The sequence below is a fragment of the Benincasa hispida genome, chromosome 3 (assembly GCF_027475165.1).
Source record: "Benincasa hispida cultivar pf3 chromosome 3, pf3_genome.v1.1, whole genome shotgun sequence".
Lineage (NCBI taxonomy): Eukaryota > Viridiplantae > Streptophyta > Magnoliopsida > Cucurbitales > Cucurbitaceae > Benincasa > Benincasa hispida.
The window spans coordinates 66896922-66916439 of NC_143480.1; the positions used below are offsets into that span (position 1 = coordinate 66896922).

Consider the following 19518-nt stretch of genomic DNA (forward strand, 5'->3'; position numbering starts at 1 on the left):
CGGTCGCAATTGTCCAAATGCGAAAATTAGCATTTTTTTCCAGCAAAAAAACATGCCTTTTTGGAATTTATGACAATTTTTTCTCTCTCCCCTCTTTTTTCGGCTATGCTCTTATGTCATTTTTTTTAGTTTAGGACTAAAATTAAAAATCGAAAACTAATAACGACAAAAATTGAACAAATTCTAAAATTTAGAGACTGAAATGATATTTTAACCTAAAAGCTATTAGAAAAATATCATTCACACTCCTAAATTTTTGGGATTGTATCAATTTACACTTTTCATCATGTTTTGTATGAATAAACATTGTGTGAGACTTATATTTTTAACAATAAAACCTCTAAACTTCCATAAGTTAATCAATTTCGAGGCTCTCCCTTAAGATTTCCTTCGAAATTTATCTGTCTCAAGTCTTATCCTTCATTTTATTAATCCGACATTCAAAAAAGTCTATACATGAAAAAAAATTTGAATGCATGGACAATTTTCTAATGTAATCTTAATAAAATTTTAGGTTGTTTTACTTATAACAATTTAGAAGTTTAATTTAAAACAATTATATATTTCACATGATATTTCTTAAACTAAGTTTGAAAGAATGTGTTAATTAATACATTTGCGAAAGTTTGAAAATTAAATTAATACAATTATTAATTTAGTTTTTAAATTGATACAATATTGAAAATTTCCCAAACAAAATTATGAATTGATAAATGTCAAATAACATTTATAATATTATTGGATAAAGTTGCATTTACTAATGAAAAATAGTAGTCCTTCAAATTAAAGGAATCTCATTTATTTTCAGGCCGTATATTCTTTTATCTTCTTATCACTTTATAGTTTTTAATAATTTCGTTCCATATTTAATTCGATTCAATTATCATTTCAACTATTGGTAAACAATTTCAAAAAAAAAAAAAAATATAGATTACCTCTTTTATTTCAACACTATAATAGTTTATTATTATTATTATTATTAATTTACAATAGGTAGAGTGAAATAATCAAATCTCAACAAACACTATATCGATTAAATTATGTTCATTTTTCTGTAATGGTTCTTCCCATATAATATAGATGAATTCAAATAACAGATCTCTTGATTGCTAACATATTTATACGTGAGTTGAACTATACTAAAAATTTTGTTTTTATTACTTTCATTCTCAATTCTAGAGAGGTTCAAACATAATTGGTTTTTTAAGGAAAAATAAATTTTTTATTTTTAGGTGTTGAGTCTAGTTTTTATTTAGTTCTCAGGTTTTAAAATATTATAATTTTGGTTTTTCAATTTAGTCTCTAGGTTTCAAAAGATTACAATTTTACCCTTGAAATTTGAATTAATTTTGTTTCAATTTATTCTTAATTTTAAAGATTTTCATTTGTTTTATATTCGTGAGTGTCTGCTAGTTTATGTGTATCTCGACTAATCTCATGAGAGAACCCACCTGACCCTACAATATTTTTGTGTCAAGAAAATGTATAGGATATTCAATCCTGGGTAGATAGCCACTATAGATTAAACCCCTGACTTCTTAGTCCTCTGACATTTTCTTATATGTTCTTAGTACCTCTAGGTCAATCTAATTAATTATAACTCATTGAGTTCTACTAAATTAATTAATATATATTAATATTATGGAAAAAATAAATATTTTATGAAAAATTGAAATTAAAAGTGTAAATATTGAAACCTAAGAATCGAATTGAAATTAAAATATAAGGATAAATTTACAATTTATGAACGAAATTAAACCCACAAATAATTTAAATGAAATTAGAACCAAAATCTAAGAAGAAAGAATATATTTTTCCATTGTTTTTTTAAGTTAAATTCCGATTAATGGATGAATGGATAATTTTCAAATTTAAAATTAAAAGTTTAAAATTGAAACCGAAGTGGAGTTATAATTACAAAATTTGAAGTTTATTAATGGGAATTAGGATAAATTAATGGTATACGATAGGATAATCCAATTTAATTAAATTCCCCATTATCCCTTATCCGAACAAAAACAACCACCATCCAAACAAGGCATAATTCATAGCCACTATAGAAACGACATCGTTTCGAAGCAACGCTATAGCTGCTATTCGAGTATTCCTCTTCCATTTGCACTCTCACTGCAACTCCTCGCTTTCTTCACCGGCGCTTTTTCCCCTCTCTCCGATCACCTCCGCCGGCGCTTCGATCACTCTTTGTCAGGTTTTGCTTTTCATGGACGACGGTCGACCATCGAGCACCAGTTTTTTGTCCTGGCAGCGAACTATCAGCTCGAGATTCGCGCTTCCGTTGATTCAAGACGCCGCCAATTTGATAATGGAACATCGCGGCGTTATATTTGGTGACTGTGCCGATCCTCGAGTTGACGATGAGGAAGACGATAATGAATATGACCGTCGGGTTTTATTCCGGAATGGGTCTTCCTTCATCAAGCCTATTTTGGTACTCGACTTGTTTTGGAATTTGTTCTTCGTTTTTCTGTCTGTGATAGTGCTGGTATTGTCTGCTGAAGAGAAGCCTACTGCTCCTTTGAGATTCTGGCTTTCGGGTTATGCTGTCCAGTGCCTTTTCCATGTCTTTTTTGTGTTCGTTGCCTACTTGAGAAGGAGTAATCGCTATCGATTTGGGTTTGAGAATCGTGGAGCTCAGGATGAATTTCGCCTTTCTCATCATCGTATAAGGTAACTTCTGTTTGCGGAAAAATTTTGTTGGGGTGGTTTTTGGTTTGAATTGGTTTCTCTTTTCTGTCTAATTTTAGATTGTATATCGGTTTCCCAATGAATTCACTTATCGGGTTCTTAGAATGATTGTGATGTCACGATTTTCTGCTAGTTTGTGGCCATATCAAATAGCTTATGATCAGTATAATTAAGTATTGGATTCTACGCAGATGTCATCCCATTTATTAGGAGAAGAAGGAAAAAACTACTCAAGTTGTTGGAATGGTGGTTATCATCTTTCCACATGGGTTGTAGATCTTTTTAATTGGTTGATTGGTTATATTCTGGTTTTCTTTCAATGTTACGCTAACTTGATAAATGGAGTTCTACTAGTTTAATTTCGAAGGGTGTCTATATTTTGACCGTCGGTTGAGTTGAGTATTCTTTTCCATGTCAAATCATAAATTGTATTTTCAGAATGTAGGAAAGTTTTGGTATCTAATGAAACATTGTTGTTGAATTCAACCATTAGTAATAAGGGTGAACTTAGTGACAAATTTGATAGTATAGTTATGGTTCTTGTAGAAAGAACATGTTTATTTAAAGTTTTTGCTTTTAAAGTAGATACTATGCGTAGTATACTTATAATTTATATTTGGAATGTAATTTTGTCTTATCTAAAGAATCTGGGATTTATTATATATGTAATGAACTTGATTATATATGGTAGGTAAGAAACTGTGTCACCTATAGATGCTTTGGGGTTTCCTTATTTCATTCATTCAATGAAATGTTTCTAATCTAAAAAAAAAAATTATATATGTTAAAGAACTTGGTTAGGAATTTATCTTTCATTTATGGTAACCAATTTTTTTTTCTTGATTTTTGATTAAAAATGTATTGGATTAGGTTTTGGTTTCCATGCCTCTGCAGGATTTTACACTTATTAGCAGGAATTTATTTCCAGTCAAGATATTTGCATGTTTACTTATTTTTCTTTTTGTGACATTACATATGGATGTTTCATCAATCTTTCTGTTTCCAATATCGTTTAACTCTCTTTTTACCCCTCTATTTTGTTTCCCTAGAGTTATGAAAAGATTGGAAGCATTGAACACAATGATAGCATACATCTGGTGGGTGTTTGGATTCTACTGGATAGTCATGGGTGGGCAAGCTCTTCTGGAAGGTTCTCCCCGACTCTACTGGTAAATAACTTCTCCTAGGGTCTTAAAACCCTCTGCTTTCTCTAGCTAATGACGTCTGTGGTTTATCAGGAACTTAGTAGGATAACGATGTAGTAGGAATGTACATTATATGTACCGGTTTGCTTGCAATGTATCCACTCTTGATTACTAGCTACCACAGCTTTTAAAATTTAATTAGATTGACTAGTTTTTTCAAATTATTTCGTGAGGATAAGTAATGCCTGTTCATGTCGTGATCTTGATTCTTATATAACGTTGGTAAATGTGCGAGTGAAAACTATCGATATTTTGTGATAAATGTGTTTTTCCCCCCTAATTCCTGTCACCACTTTAAAAAGTGCTCAGGTTGTGTTTTCGTATTATATTTTAGTTACTTTCAGTTTCTTCTTGTGGAACTGTGGTTATATCTCCCGTTGGTTCTGCATTGTTTTTTGGTGATAGCCTTTTGTTTTTGTTGTTATTATTGTTTCAATGTCATTTTTGTGTATGAACTTCTCGTTTGACTTGACGTTAAGTATGAGACTTGACTGATAGACTCATTGTATTAAATGCAGGTTGGCAGTGGTTTTCCTGGCGTTTGATGTGTTCTTTATCATCTTTTGCACTGGAATGGCATTTGTTGGTTTCTTTGCTGTTTGCTGCATTGTACCATTTTTAGCATATGGTTATACCATGACTTTCCTAGAAGGTGCATCTGAAGATGAAATTAGGGCACTTCCCAAGTACAGGTTTCATCAAGACAATCCACTTGAGTCGTTTGACAGTGACAAGAAACAAGAAGTTGGGATGACATTGGAGCCTGGCTACAGTGGTCATACAACTGAACACACTCTAAATCCAGAGGACTCGGTGAGCAAACAATCTTATTTTTACTTTCGTTTTATTTTTCTCTATTATGAAACCAACATGGCAAATGAAAATTTTCCAGTCAAATATTTCGTGAAGATATAATTTATTTGCACCATTTTTGCTGCAAGGACATTCTAGTTTGGCTAGCTTGTCTTGACCAGCATGTGTTCAATACTTATTCGACACGTATCGGACACTTGTTTATGCAATAAATTTTGTTAAAAACTAGTTGTACAAAGTCAAAATGGGTTTAATATTTGTTAGACATGGATAAAAAATACATCAAACTAATTTTTTAAACATATACATGCATAAACTCCTTGGCGTTGAATTTTCTTTTGGTATAAAAATGATATATATTTTTCAAAATGTACAATTTTCATTGTCCTAGATTTTAAAAATACGACGTATCATCATGTCTGTGTTGTGTTGTTCTTGTCTCGTATCAATCTCCATGGGTTCTTATCTTCAAACTCATGAAATAGACGCTTTGTATCATTGTTTCAACAGAATTTTCCTATTTTTTACATACATGCCTATCAACCTGTTAATTAATATCATGCATATAGGATGTTATAAAATATATATTATATATATATAGGTCTTTTAACGAAACAAGGTACCTGGATTGCTACAATATTTTTTCTCCATGGAGTTTTTTCTTTAAAAATGCTATTATCTGACACAAACTAAGTCATGATTCCCTGTTTCAGAACGACCTTTTTTTCCCCTTCATAGTGCCTTTGTACGACTCTTTTCTATTTGATTAACTCTATGGTATTATAATTATAGGCATGCTGCATATGCCTTGCTCAGTATGTTCATGGAGTACAATTGTGCATGCTTCCCTGTAATCATCATTTCCACACTCGATGCATCGTCAAATGGCTTCGAATAAATGCAACCTGCCCCCTCTGCAAGTTCAGCATCGGACAAGGTGATTCCTTGGTCTGATTCATGTTTCGACCAAGTCGGAGCATTCTTGAGGCTGAGACGAAATCTTTTGCAGCATCGTCTCTTAACATATGTTGGTTTGAGATTGAGACAGGGGGTGGGTAGGGTGGGGTGGGAGGGTAAAGTCTTGTTAAAAGGGTGGCCTTTTTTCTCTTGGAAAGAGGAAATGATTTCCTTAATGGCCAAACTGTAGATAGCTTCTTTTTTCTTTCCTTTTTCAGATTACTTAGGAGACCAGATTAGTGGGGAATACTGTGAATAGAATTTGATGCATAGCTACTAACTTATATGTTACTAAGAAGACTACTTAGTTGATATTAACATTCAGTTAATGAAGGCAAAGGAGCCATTTGCTTGCTCAATATTAAGCTCATATGATATTGTTGAGAAAAACAACTTTTTAAAAGTTCAGTCAGCAATGCATTTAGATATGGATGGTTGAGATATTGAAAGATGATTTTTGACGGTAGATTGTGCAAATGGCTGCTTATAATAACTTATCTTTAAATTTGTTTTTCAGAGTACTTTCTTTTTCAAAATCTCTTTTTTAGTTTAAGAAAGTGTTTGTATTCAGGTTCCACTATCTTGGCCAATAGAATTAGAATTTTCTTGCAATTACATCATTCCCAACCAAATGACAATGGTTTTATATTTATTGATGCTTTTTCCCAATTGTCCATTTGAGGCATTGACATATTTTTAGTTAAAGAGAATCTTTTTACTTTGCATTTTTGAAAGAAGTGATTTCATTTCAATTCACTATGGGACCTCTACAATTATTTCTAAATTTGTCATGTTTCATCTATAATATTTTGAGAAAAAAATTTGCAAATTTAATCTAATTTTGAAAAGAAAAAGAAAAAGAATCTATACTATATTAAAAGGAGCAAAATGGAAATGCAATTTTGTAGATATATTTTGATTTTCATATACAAATTTTATAAGATCCTTTTAAAGTCTCACAGGGATTCTGAGTTATCTTTTCTTCTACAACATATATCCATTATATCCTTAGATTTTATGGTTTTTTTCCCTAAATGGAATTAGATTTGATGCCAGTTATGATTCAATCCACCCTTTTGTTCTAAAAAAAAAATCTCACCTTTTCATAATTTTAGATTTATGGGTCGGTTAATGATTGAAAAATTTGTATGGATGGGCTACCTCAAAGTTCGGCCCACCTTTAAAAAATTCTCGAAATTTGACCTCCTGATGACATCAGTCACGTATGAAATATCCTTTTAGACCCTGAAACATCTGCTAGCATACACGCAACCTAGATTCTCGCATATTTCTCTCGTATTTCCCTTGTTTATTCCTCTCCTTCTTCATTGGACAGAAATCGATGTTTTAAATTTTAATTTTCAGTCTGACTCCCTTATTCCTCTTGCTTCATCTTCTTTCCTCTTCCTCAAATTTTATTTCTCTCTCTCGTGTTTTCTTCTACTTGGTTACTTGCATGCATATAATTCGGTCCATTAAACCTGTACAATCGAACAACAACAACACCATCAACTACGCATTCGCTCCTTTCTCCATTTGTAAAGGCAATTACTTGCTTGCTTCTTTCTACACCTCTAGAAGTTAAGGTAACACTGATACAAAGTGTGATTTAGGTTTTCGCTTTCATTTGATATCATAAATATAGTCGTCCTTAGGTTTAGAGTTTAGGAAGAAATGAAAGGAAGTACGGAAAGGAAGAAGGGAGAGGGAGAAGGGAGAGTAAGAATGAAGAGAAAGAACGAGTGGAATAAATGAGACAGCGAGAGTTCGAAACGAGAGTTTGGGACGAGTGTTTTATAGAATACAATATAATGTGTTTTTGTTCTTTTTTTTTTCTCTAATAACATTTTTTTCTTTTACCTGCAAATATAAATGGCTAATTTGAAGATTGTTATAGAGGATCGGTATCTTGAATAGGCTACGAGCCTATCATCTCACATTGGGATCGCAAATAAGATAATCAAAGGAAAACTTACAGAGAGGCAGCTTCAATTGTTTACGAGGATTGTGTTTGAAAAATTCATAGATATGGACATAATCTTCAACTACCCGCTAGTCTACCATATTTTATTGAGGGAGGTGGAAAGTAGTAGGGCCTAATTTTATGAGCTTTGACTTGGATGGGAAAAGATAGTTGAATTTTCGAAGGATGATTTTCTATTGATGACAGGATTGTGGCGGTCAACCTACTAAACTGGTTCATAGAGTTGAAGTAACGGAATCACTACAATTGAAGTATTTCAATAATTTAATGGTGATGGAAGTGTGAAACGCATATAAAATGTGCGTTATTTGCCTTTTTAGGACTATTTTTAATGTGTTTTATTAGATTTGACGTGTTTGCTAGTGATTTCCAGGATTTATGATCGAGAAGTGAATTATACTCAAAATAAGCAAAAAAGGATTAAATTAGGCTTAAAGGAGTCAAAACCAAGCAATGGACTAAAGGGAGTAAAGAAAAGGGAGGAAAAATGCTATGTATTAAAAGGCAGGGGAGCATTGCAACGCTATGACGTGAAGCGGTGTTTAATGTAAGAAGGCAGTAGCTGCATTAAAGGATGCAATGTTGCAATGCTAAGCCTGAGCGTTGCAACACTTTGGTAGAATCAGACTAGCGTTGCAATGCTGTGTTGAAGCGTCGCGACGCTGGCTTTCCTTATTTGAAAAAAAACTGATAATTTTGGCAAGGATTTTGTGCCAAATTTCAACGCTCTGATTAATTTAACGATTCTAAACACTGAGGGAAAGGGGGGGGGGGGGGATTCTGATATAATTGGAAGACATTCAAACCTAATTTTGAGACCAAAAAGAGAGTTTTTTTTTCCTAAGAGTAAAGAGTGAAGTGAGACCGTTCAACTTCTCAACGTGCTAACGGAGAATTATGGTGGTGTTGAATTTACATATGGATTTGAGTTAATATTTAGGAACTTCATGAAATTACGTAACTATTTATCTTTTAATGTTACTGTTTTAATTGATTTTGATTGGCCATCAATAAATGTTAGATTGAAAGTTCAATTTGGTAGATTGTATGTTTAATCGGACTTGTAACACTAAATTGCTTTTAACCTATCATGTACGTGTTAGGGGAGTAGTAAAAGTTGATGACGACAATATTTAATGCCATGAGTTTTAATTTGATCTCACGACTTTAGTTATCATTGAGGATCGTATAAGAAAGAATTATTTTCGAAAGACAATGATACAAAATTTAGTTTCTAGGCTTAGATAAATGGTGTGCTTAATTTCGTGATTGACCTAAGTATTGTTCAATGAAAACCGACACCTTAGAACACTCTTAATTTTGAAATTACATTTGGTTGTCTTTTTTTACTGCTATTTACTCAAACATCACTCAATTTGACTTTCCAATTTCCCAGCTAAAATCGATATGGTTATGAATAGTTAAGTAATTATTGTTTGTTTGATCCTTGAGGATGATACTCAGTCTCTTAAGCCATTTTAATATACTATAAATTGACTGCGTTTGCTTGTGCATAACCACTGCACATCAAATTTTTGGCACCATTGTCGGAGATCAAAGTAACGGTTTTTTTTCTTACTATTCAAGAATTGGAGAAATTTTAGACTAGGGCTTATTTTTGTGTTATCTTTGTTGGAGTTTTTTTTTGTACATATCCCATGATAAGGACACACCTCATTTTTCTCTTGATCTTGAGATTGAACGTACATTTAGGAGAAACCTTGGAGTCAAGCAAGAAGTGGAAGAAGTGATGGCTGAAGAAGCGAAGAAAGCCATTAGGGATTATTTCCAACCCCCCCTTTTCATAGCTCAGCCCGGGACCGTGAATGCACCTATAAATGAAAATAATTTTGAGTTGACACCGGGGTTGATTCAAATGGCAAAGGACATTGTTTTTAGAGGATGCTCTGTTGAAGATCCTCACAAGCACCTGAGACCATTCCTTGAAATTTGTGGGATGGTAAAAATTAATGGAGTTTTTAATGATGGCATAAGACTGAGATTATTTCCTCTCTCTTTGTAGGATCGAGCTAAGGATTAACTTGAATTAATTCCATCAGAGAGCATTGAAACATGGGATGAACTAGCTTACGTATTTATGATCAAGTACTTTCTGCCCACCAAATCTTCCAAATTGAGATATGAGATTGTAGCTTTTTCTCAACAGCCTGATGAACAACTTTATGAATGTTGGGAGAGATACAAGGACTTAATAAGGAGATACCCACAACATGGATGTCCCAATTGGTTGCAAATCCAATTTTTCTACAATGGGTTGAATGGTAACACTAAATCCATTCTAGATGCTACTGCTGAGGGATCTATCTTTGGAAAAATTACTACTGAGGCTTGCAAAAAAAAAAAAAACATTATTTTTTCTCTTATTAATCTTAGGAGGAAAGGGTTTCTTAAATAGAAGAAATACCCAATTACAAATAAGGAAAGAATAAAATAATTACAAATAAGAAAAGAATAAAATACAACAAATATAATACAATAAGTACAATATAAAATTTCACAATAAAGGAAATAATCAACACTCCCCCTCAAGCTGGTTTGAAGATATCATCCATAGTCAGCTTGTCAATCAACTTGTTGAATTGCCACTTTGGAAGACCTTTAGTTAACACATCTACGATTTGCTCTACTGTCGGGAGAAAGGGAATGCATATTATTCCTACATCAATCTTTTCCTTTATGAAGTGTTTATCAACTTCAATATGTTTGGTTCTATCATGAAGGACTGGATTGTGGGCAATGAAAATTGCTGACTTGTTATCACAATAGTTGCGTATGGGCATTGTTTGAGAGGAATTCAATTCTTCCAATAGTCTTCTTATCCATATACCCTCACAAATACCATGGGCTAATGCCCTAAATTCTACTTCAACACTACTTCTTGCAACTACACTTTGTTTTTTACTTCGCCAAGTTACTAGATTTCCTCCAACAAAAGAGCGACACCCCGAAGTAGATCTTCTATCAGTCGTGCTTCCTTCCCAATCAGCATTAGTGTAAACCTTAATGTTTAGGTGGTCATGCTTCGTGAATAATATACCTTTTCCTGAAGTACCTTTCAAATATCTCAAAATTCTATAAACTGCTTCAAAGTGAACTGACCAGGGAGCATGCATGAATTGACTTACTACACTAATTGCGAAAGCAATGTCAGGACGTGTGTGAGAGAGGTATATGAGTCTCCCTACAAGCCTCTGGTACTTTTCCTTTTCTTTTACTTATTTTTCAATTGCAACAACCAATTTTAAATTTTGCTCAATGGGAGTTTATGCTATCTTGCAACCAAGTAAACCTATCTCATTTAGTAGGTCAAGAATATACCTCCTCTGGTTGACAAGAATGCCATTTTTGGATCTGGCAAACTTCATTCCTAGGAAATACTTTGAGGTTCCCAGGTCCTTGATTTGAAAATCATTAGCAAGATTTTTCTTCAAGATATTCAGTCCTATCTCATCATTACCTGTAAGAATGATATCATCAACATACACTATCAAAATAACAAAACCAACTTACCAGTTCCAGTATGTTTATAGAACATAATATGGTCAGCTTGATTTTAACTGAATACATAGCTTGTGACGGCCTTTCCAAACCATTCAAACCATGCTCTGGGAGACTGTTTAAGCCCATATAATGATTTCTTTAACTTGCATACTTTGTTAATCCCGAGATCCACCTAAAAATTAGGTGGCAAGTCCATAAAAACCTCTTCTTTAAGATCCCCATTGAGAAAAGCATTCTTCACATCAAGTTGATAAAGAGGCCAACCAATATTAACTGCCACAGACAACAAGATTTTAATTAATTTTAGCTACTGGAGCAAATGTTTCTTGATAATCAATGCCATAGGTCTGAGTGAACTCCTTGGCAACCAATCTGGCCTTGTACCTTTCAATACTACCATCAGCTTTACATTTTACAGTGAACACCCATTTGCATCCCACCGTCTTCTTATCTTTTGGTAGTTCGACTATGTCTCATGTGCAATTTTATTTCAGTGCATTGAACTCTTCCATCACTGCTAATTTTCAATTCAAATCATTTAGGGCTTCTTATATATTCCTTGGAACAAATGGTTGGTTATTTTGGATGTGAAGGCTTTATGACAGTCGAACAATATATGATAAGAAAGATAGTTTTCAATGGGATATTTGGTGCATTTAGAGTACCTTTCCTATGGGCAATTGGAATATCAAGATCAGAAACATCAGGTAAAGGATTAGAAAGAGATGAAGAACTAGAATAAATAGGAGTAGAGTGTCTAATACCTTGATCTTCAGGATCATTCATTAGAGTATTTGATTGGTCCTGTGATAAGTCAATTGTCTAATCTCGAACTCTTTGAGTCAAGTTTCTTCTAGTATAAACCCGAAGTTTAGGATTTCGACTTGTAGAGTTATTTTGTAGTGTTTCTCCCCCTAAAGAAGAACTCTCCATACTTGGTATCAAAGGACTAGAGCTCATAATTGTAGGACCACTGATGTTTGGGAGAGATAAAGTATCCCAAAAATTATCTTCAAGGTTAGATATCTCCCCCTGAAAAAAATTTGGGCCAAAAAAAGATTGATTTTCCAAAAAAGACACATCCATACTCTCAAAATACTTGTGGGTCAAAGGGTCAAAACATTTGTAAGCTTTCTTATGAGAAACATAGCCTACAAAAATGCATTTAGTGACTTGAGGATCAAGCTTAGTTCGAGTAAGAGGGGAAGTATGGACATAAGCAGTACACCCAAACAATTTAATTGGTAAATCAGAAGACAACCGATTATTAGGAAAAAACTCATTGAAGTGATTAAGAGGAGTTTTAAAATTCAAAACCTTAGACGACATTCGATTGATCAGATATGCAGCTGTAAGAACGATATCACCCCACAAATATTTTGGAACATTCATAAAGAACATAAGGGCACGAGCAACTTCAAGTAAGTGTCTATTCTTTCACTCAGCAATGTCATTCTACCGAGGTGTGTTACTACACGTAGCTTGATGAAAAATGCCATTTTTTTTGGCAAAACATTGGTTAATTGCTCATTGAAATATTAAGTGTCGTTATCAGAATGAAGAATTCAAATTTTAGTTTGAAATTGAGTCTCTATCATATTGTAAAACCGAACAAAAACCTCTTTTACCTCTGATTTTTTTGTTAACAAATAAAGCTAAGTTAAACGAGTATGGTCATCTATAAAGGTAAAAAACCAACGCTTACCACTATGAATTAAGACTTTAGACGGACCCCAAACATCAGTATAAATTAAGGAAAAAGGTGATGGATCCTTGTACGGTTTAGGCAAATAGGTGGATCGATGATGTTTGGCAAAAATGAAACTTTCACATTGAAAAACTGAACAATCAAATCCTTTAAATAAATCGGGAAACAGATACTTTAAATAAGAGAAATTTGGATGCCTTAATCTACGATACCAAAGTATGATGGTTTCTTTAACAGGAGAAGAACAAACACTACTCAAGCTTTGAACTTTTTTATGACTAGCAGAAACTTCATCAAAGTAATAGAGACCATCAATCATCCTAGCACTTCTAATCGTCCCCCTCGATTCCTGATTCTGAAAGATACAATGAGTTTCACAAAAGATAACACGACAATTAGCATCCTTAGAGAGTTTACTAACATACAACAAGTTACAAGCTAATTTTGGAACATGAAGGACAGAACATAATATAGGTTTTGTAGTCAAAGGAATAGTTCCTTTTCATGCAATAGAGGTGAAGTTGCCATCGACAAGAATTTTTCATTGCAATACATAGGAGAATATGATTCAAATAAACAAGAGGAGCTAGTTATATGATCAGAAGCTCCAAAGTCTATAATCCATGAAGATGAATTAAGGCAAGAGAGAGCTTGAGGACAAGTACCTGATTGTGCCAAGGAAACACTAAGATTACTAGATGATGAATTGGTCCGTAGCAGCTTTAGAATTTGACAATTTGCTCTTTATTAAATGGGTTGGAGTCAACAACATTAGCATTAGAGGCATGTTGCTTAGAACTTTTCCAATTCGCAGGTTTTCCATGAAGTTTCCAACAAGTTTCACGTGTATGTCGAGGTTTATTGCAATGGTTGCACTAGACACGAGGCTTTTCATGTGGCTTATTGGATTGATTAGAAGCCTTCATTGCAGTATTTTCAGTCACCAACGCGGAGCATTCAACTGAGTCAATAGGTTTTTTTTGCAAATCATAACATTTTTGCAAGATTTCTTCCCTAGGAAAATTATAACTGAGTGGCAACCGGTCGGCAGTGGAAATGGCGGTCGACGGTGCAGACACGGTAACATTGCAGACTGCGAAATCGCGACGACAGAAGGCTGGGTTTTCTCCAGGGTTTCAAAAAGAAAAAAAATAGGGTTTTTTTTTGGGTTTTTAGGGTTTCAAAAATTTTGTTGCTCTGATACCATATAAAAAAAAACATTATTTTTTCTCTTATTAATCTTAGGAGGAAAAAGTTTCTTAAATAGAAGAAATACCCAATTACAAATAAGGAAAGAATAAAATAATTACAAATAAAGAAAGAATAAAATACAACAAATATAATAAAATAAGTACAATACAAAATTTCATAATAAAGAAAATAATCAACAAAGCTTATGCTATCCTGGAGGATATGACCACCACGAGTTATAATTGGCCAACTGACAGAGATTCCACCACCAAAACCACCAGAGTGTATAGAATTGATGAGGTAAGTGCTATTCAGGCCCAATCGACCCAATTACACACTTTGTCTAAATTTGTTGCAGGAGGACAATCATTAAATTCACCACTAATAGCTTCTTAAGCAGCCATGGCAGCATAATCTCAACAAGTTTAGGGTAGACAGGAGAGTGAGATGGTCAATTATATTGACAAAGGACATTATAGGAGCCATCAACAAATTCCTACTCACTATCATCCTAGTTTAAGAAATCATGAAAATTTTTCTTATGTTAACAATAAAAATGTTTTGCAAGCACCACTTGGATTCTCTGGTGCAGGGCCATAAAATATAGAGAGAAAATATTCTGTAGAGGAGGCAATGTTGGAGTTTGTAAAGGAATCTAGAGAAATAACTACAAATTTAGAGACCACAATTCAAGCTCATAGGAAGGCAATTCAGAACATGGAAGTGCATCTTAGTCAAATTGCCATTTTCCTTCAGACAATGCAAAAAGGTAAATTCTTCACTTGTCCTAAGAAGAATCCAAAAAAAAAAAAAAAAAAAAAAAAAGATGTAAAGCCTTGACATTAAGGAGTGGAAAAATGCTGGTCACTCGTTTGATAGATAACGGTGATTATGAATCGCTTGAAAAAGAAGTGGAAGAGCTTAATGATGAATCTAGTGAATTGCAAGAACTTGAGGAAATTGCTAAGGAAGAGCAATCAAAGGAAAAAGTAAGTGAACCAGAATCATCTTTAGATAAGTCTTCTACACCTATACCTTTTGTGCCTAATAATATTCCTTATCCTCAGAGGTTCCAAAAAAAGAAGTTAGATGAGTAATTTTCTAGATATTTTTAAGAAATTTCATATTAACATTCCATTCATTGAAGCTTTAGCACATACCTAATTATGCCAAATTCACGAAGGATATTTTGTCAAAGAAAAAGAAATTTGAATAGTATGAGATGATTAGTTTGACCGAGGAATGTAGTGCCATCTTACAAAAGAAGCTTCCTCCAAAATTAAAAGATCCAAGGAGTTTTACTATCCCTTGCACTATTGACTCTCTATCTGTTAAGAAAGCATTATGTGATTTAGGTGCTTCTATTAATCTTATGCCTTTGTTTGTTTACGAGAAATTTAGACTGAAGGAGGTGAAGCCTACCAAAATTTCCTTACAAATGACTGATAGATCTTTGGCATATCCACGAGGTATTGTTGAAGATGTGCTTGTCAAAGTGGGCCAATTTATTTTTCCTACAGACTTTGTGGTTCTGGAAATGGAGGAGGACTATGAGATTCCATCATTTTGGGGAGATCTTTCTTAGCCATAGGGAGAGCAAAAAAATGATGTTGAGGAAGGTAAGTTGACTTTTAGAGTCAATAAGAACAAGGTAACTTTTGGCATTTATCCATCACTCAAGAGCTCTAATGAGGTAAGTACATGCCATAGGATAGATAGCAAAGTTGAGAATCTTATTAAGCATGATTTATTATTACCTCCTATGTCATATCATATGAGTAGAAATGATAAATTTGTTGAATTTTGTGGCAATGATAATATAATTGTTGACCCTCCAGTTGGTTGTTATTGTAAGTTTTCTTTTAGGCATGAATATGATACTTTGATCTTAGGATGTGGAAGCATGAATGAGAGATTTAAACCGCCATGGGATCCGACGTGATTAAATGGGTTTTATCTAGCTAAGAGATGTTAAACCAAGTGCTTGTTGGGAGGCTAGCCAATCTTTTTGTAGCTTTTATTTATTTTTCTGTTTTTGCTTTTGTTTTTTTTTTTTGTTTTTGTTTTTGTTTTTTTTTTTTTTTTAAATCAGAGTCATTCATTTGTTCTCATATTTTATTTTTCAGGGTGTATTTGCAACTCAAAGTACTCGTTCCACTAGCCTGCTTGGTGGACTCCCACATGCTCCTAGGCTTGTTTCTCTGTACTTTATTCATTTCTTGCATTGAGGGCCATGCAAATTTGTAAGTTTGAGGTGAGAGGTGTTTTTCATACTTTTGTATTTGTTTGTTTATCCTACTATACATGTTTATTTGGGCTTATCCTGCTATGCATGCTATATTGAAAATTTGAAGAAAATTTTAAAAATTTTGATTAAGCTTAGAGAGTTTTTATGATTTCTTTGTTGCATGTTGTTGATGTTGATCCATGATGATACTTGTCTGACCTAACTGGAAGACATTCAAACATAATTTTGAGACCAAAAAGAGATAGTTCTTGCCCTAGAGTAGAGAGTGAAGACTGAATATGAGACCGTTCAACTTTCCGACATGCTAATGAAAAGAAGAGTGGCGATTTCTACCAACAGAGAATCATCTGGACGAGGTTTTCTTTGATTCTTTCTTTTTCTCTACTTAAATGCTATTAATTTTATATGAGAGTATGTTTGTGAGAACCATGAGTGGCTAGACTCTTTGTTTTAGGGTGTTGTTGGATTTACTTATGGATTTGAGTTAATATTTAGGAATTTCATAGAATTTCATAGCTATTTATCTTTTAATGTTACTGTTTTAATTGATTTTGATTGGCCATCAATAAATGTTAGATTGAATGTTCAATTCGATAGATTGTATGTTTAATCGGACTTGTAATATTAAATCGTTATTAACCTATCACGTACATAGTTAGGGGAGTAATAAAAGTTGACGACGACAATGTTTAATGCCATGAGTTTTAATTTGATATCACGACGTTAGTTATCGTTTAGGATCGCATAAGAAAGAATTATTTTCGAAAGACAATGATTCAAAATTTAGCTTCTATACTTAGATAAATGGTATGCTTAATATCATGATTGACCTAAGTATTGTTCATGAAATATGTAATGAAAACCGACACCCTAGAACACTCTTAGTTCTGAAATTACATTTTTTTGTCTTGTTTTACTGTTATTTACTCAAAACATAACTCAATTTGACTTTCCAATTTCCTAGCTAAAATTGATACGATTCTTAATAGTTAAGTAATTACTGTTTGTTTGATCCCTGAGGACGATACTCAACCTCTTAAGCTATTTTAATATATTATAACTTGATCGCGTTCGCTTGCACGTAACCATTGCACATCATAGTGCATCCCACCAAGTTTGAAGAATATTATAAGGCGTTAGAGTTCAAAAATGACTTGGACGCAGCGAAAGTTAGTCTTGTGTATTATTATGAGTTGAGATTGATAGGAAAAGACATGACAAAAAGTAGCATTGATAAATCGTTGTTGGATGATGTGGAGGACCTCAAATATTTCAACAACTTAAATTGGGTACATATTTTAAGGGGGAGAACCTTCAATGGTCTGGAAAAAAAAAAGCATAAAGGACAAGGTCAGCTCGTACAAGGAGAAGACGGGACAAATAAAAATTATGTGTTAAAGTACAATCTACCAGAATTTCCTCACGCATTCCAAATATCAATTTTTACATTTTTTTATCATAAAATGTCTAATGAATTCTCATTATTTTCTACTAAACTAAAATAGTTCTATAGATTTGGGCATGGGATTATATCCATTATTTATGGGAGAGTTGCAGTCCAACTTAACAATAATGCAGTGCCTCGATTTCTAAGGTGGTCATGCTCTCTTTCATTATCCAAAAAGCTATTGCAGAAAGATGTCTTCAACTCCCGTGCGGTGAGTAGCAAACACCTCTTTACATTGTAGGCAATAGATTTAGTACTTAAAATTGTTTAACAGTATTTAAAATATGTTTGACATGTCGTTGGCGATCACCTCATCTCTTACAATGTTTGACGCGGAGAGGTAGTTTAGGGACACTCGAGTTAACGAACAACAATTGCATTTCAAGCTCGACGAGGAAGGTTTGATGTTTTCAATGTTATGAAGCTCAGAAAGAGAATGAGAAAACATTGGCCATGATGAGGTCTTTGAGAAACATGAGCCTCATGAGGGGGACCATATTCCTTTCCAATTCAAGCATAAGTCTTGCTACGAAGAGGAGTTCTAGACACATAAATCAGATCACAATGTACCAGAGCAAACTATCAACTCAAACAGGACGAGAGTTCAAGGTAGAAACTACTTGCAAATCTTAGACGAGAGGGTCTCAATAGTGGAGACTACATTAGAGGATATAAAGTCTGATTTGGGGGAGGTAAAGGTACAACTTCAGGCAATCACTAAAATATTTCACGATTTATGAATGAGTCACTTAGTCTGTGTATCTTATGCATTTCATATTAATGAAATGGTCTAATTATGAAGAATAAGATGTTGTTCAAAAAATACGATCATGGTGGCGGTCACAAACAACGTGATAATCATGAAAGGATGAGCCATGTGATGGGCACAATGGTGTGGATGAACAACATGTCAAGAAGAATCCTACTATTGAGTCTATTACCACTATGCCATCCTCTCTAGCACCACTCCCATCGACCCTATTACCAAGGCCATCTTCACCAACACCACTCCTATCAAGCCTACCTCTGAGTCGATCATCACCACTGCCATCCTGCCTATAACCACTACAACTCTCACCCTCACCACCACCGCTCCCATTGACCCTATCATCGATGTCACCCTTACTAGCACCACTCCAATTGAGCATACATCTGAGCAAATCACCACCACTGCCATTGTGGCTATATCGTGGCTATAACCACCACGACTCCCACCGTCACCACTCTCATTGAGCCTATTACCGCCGATGCCACACTCACACCACCACTCTCATCGAGCCTACCATTGAGGTCACAACAACCTAGTCCACACAGGACACTTAGGTGTGAAAACCATTCAGCCACCAATACCATATCCATCCTTTACCAATGATCATATCTAGTTACATTTGATCCTGCCTAAAAAAAAGTTGAAGATTAAGTTGGAGAAAAAACTCGAGAAGGTCATTGAAGTTCCAAGACATATAGATAGGAAGAGGAAAGAGGTTAAGCCCTATACCCCTCCGATTGAAGTGAAATGATTGAAGTTGAAAAGAAAGTACTACGATCCAGGTGCTTATTCTTCTGGAAAAGTTGATTGGTTAGCTACGATGCAGCCCGTCTAGTGCTAGAGGTAATGTTCAACACCTTCTTACAATGGCTAACGAGCAAGGCTGTGGGTCCTCACGTACCCGACATGGGGACTTTGTTAAGGACAGGAAAAACTACAAAAGAACTGTTTTGTGAGTTAACGAAGGA

The 19518-nt window shown here is 34.1% G+C and overlaps 1 protein-coding gene and 1 non-coding gene across 2 annotated transcripts; one reads left to right on the forward strand and one right to left on the reverse strand.

Annotated features, from left to right (window-relative positions):
- Nucleotides 1-1968: 1968 nt before the first annotated feature.
- On the forward strand, nt 1969-6051 carry LOC120072815 (E3 ubiquitin-protein ligase At4g11680-like). Its single transcript, XM_039025327.2, has 4 exons — nt 1969-2688; nt 3756-3875; nt 4430-4724; nt 5517-6051. The coding sequence occupies exons 1-4, from the start codon at nt 2222-2224 to the stop codon at nt 5676-5678; spliced, it is 1044 nt and encodes a 347-aa protein (XP_038881255.1). The 5' UTR covers nt 1969-2221; the 3' UTR covers nt 5679-6051.
- Nucleotides 6052-9796: 3745 nt separating this feature from the next.
- LOC120074868 (small nucleolar RNA R71) lies at nt 9797-9904 on the reverse strand. Its single transcript, XR_005481146.1, has one exon. It is a non-coding gene; the product is annotated as a small nucleolar RNA R71 (small nucleolar RNA).
- Between the last annotated feature and the right edge of the window lie 9614 nt (nt 9905-19518).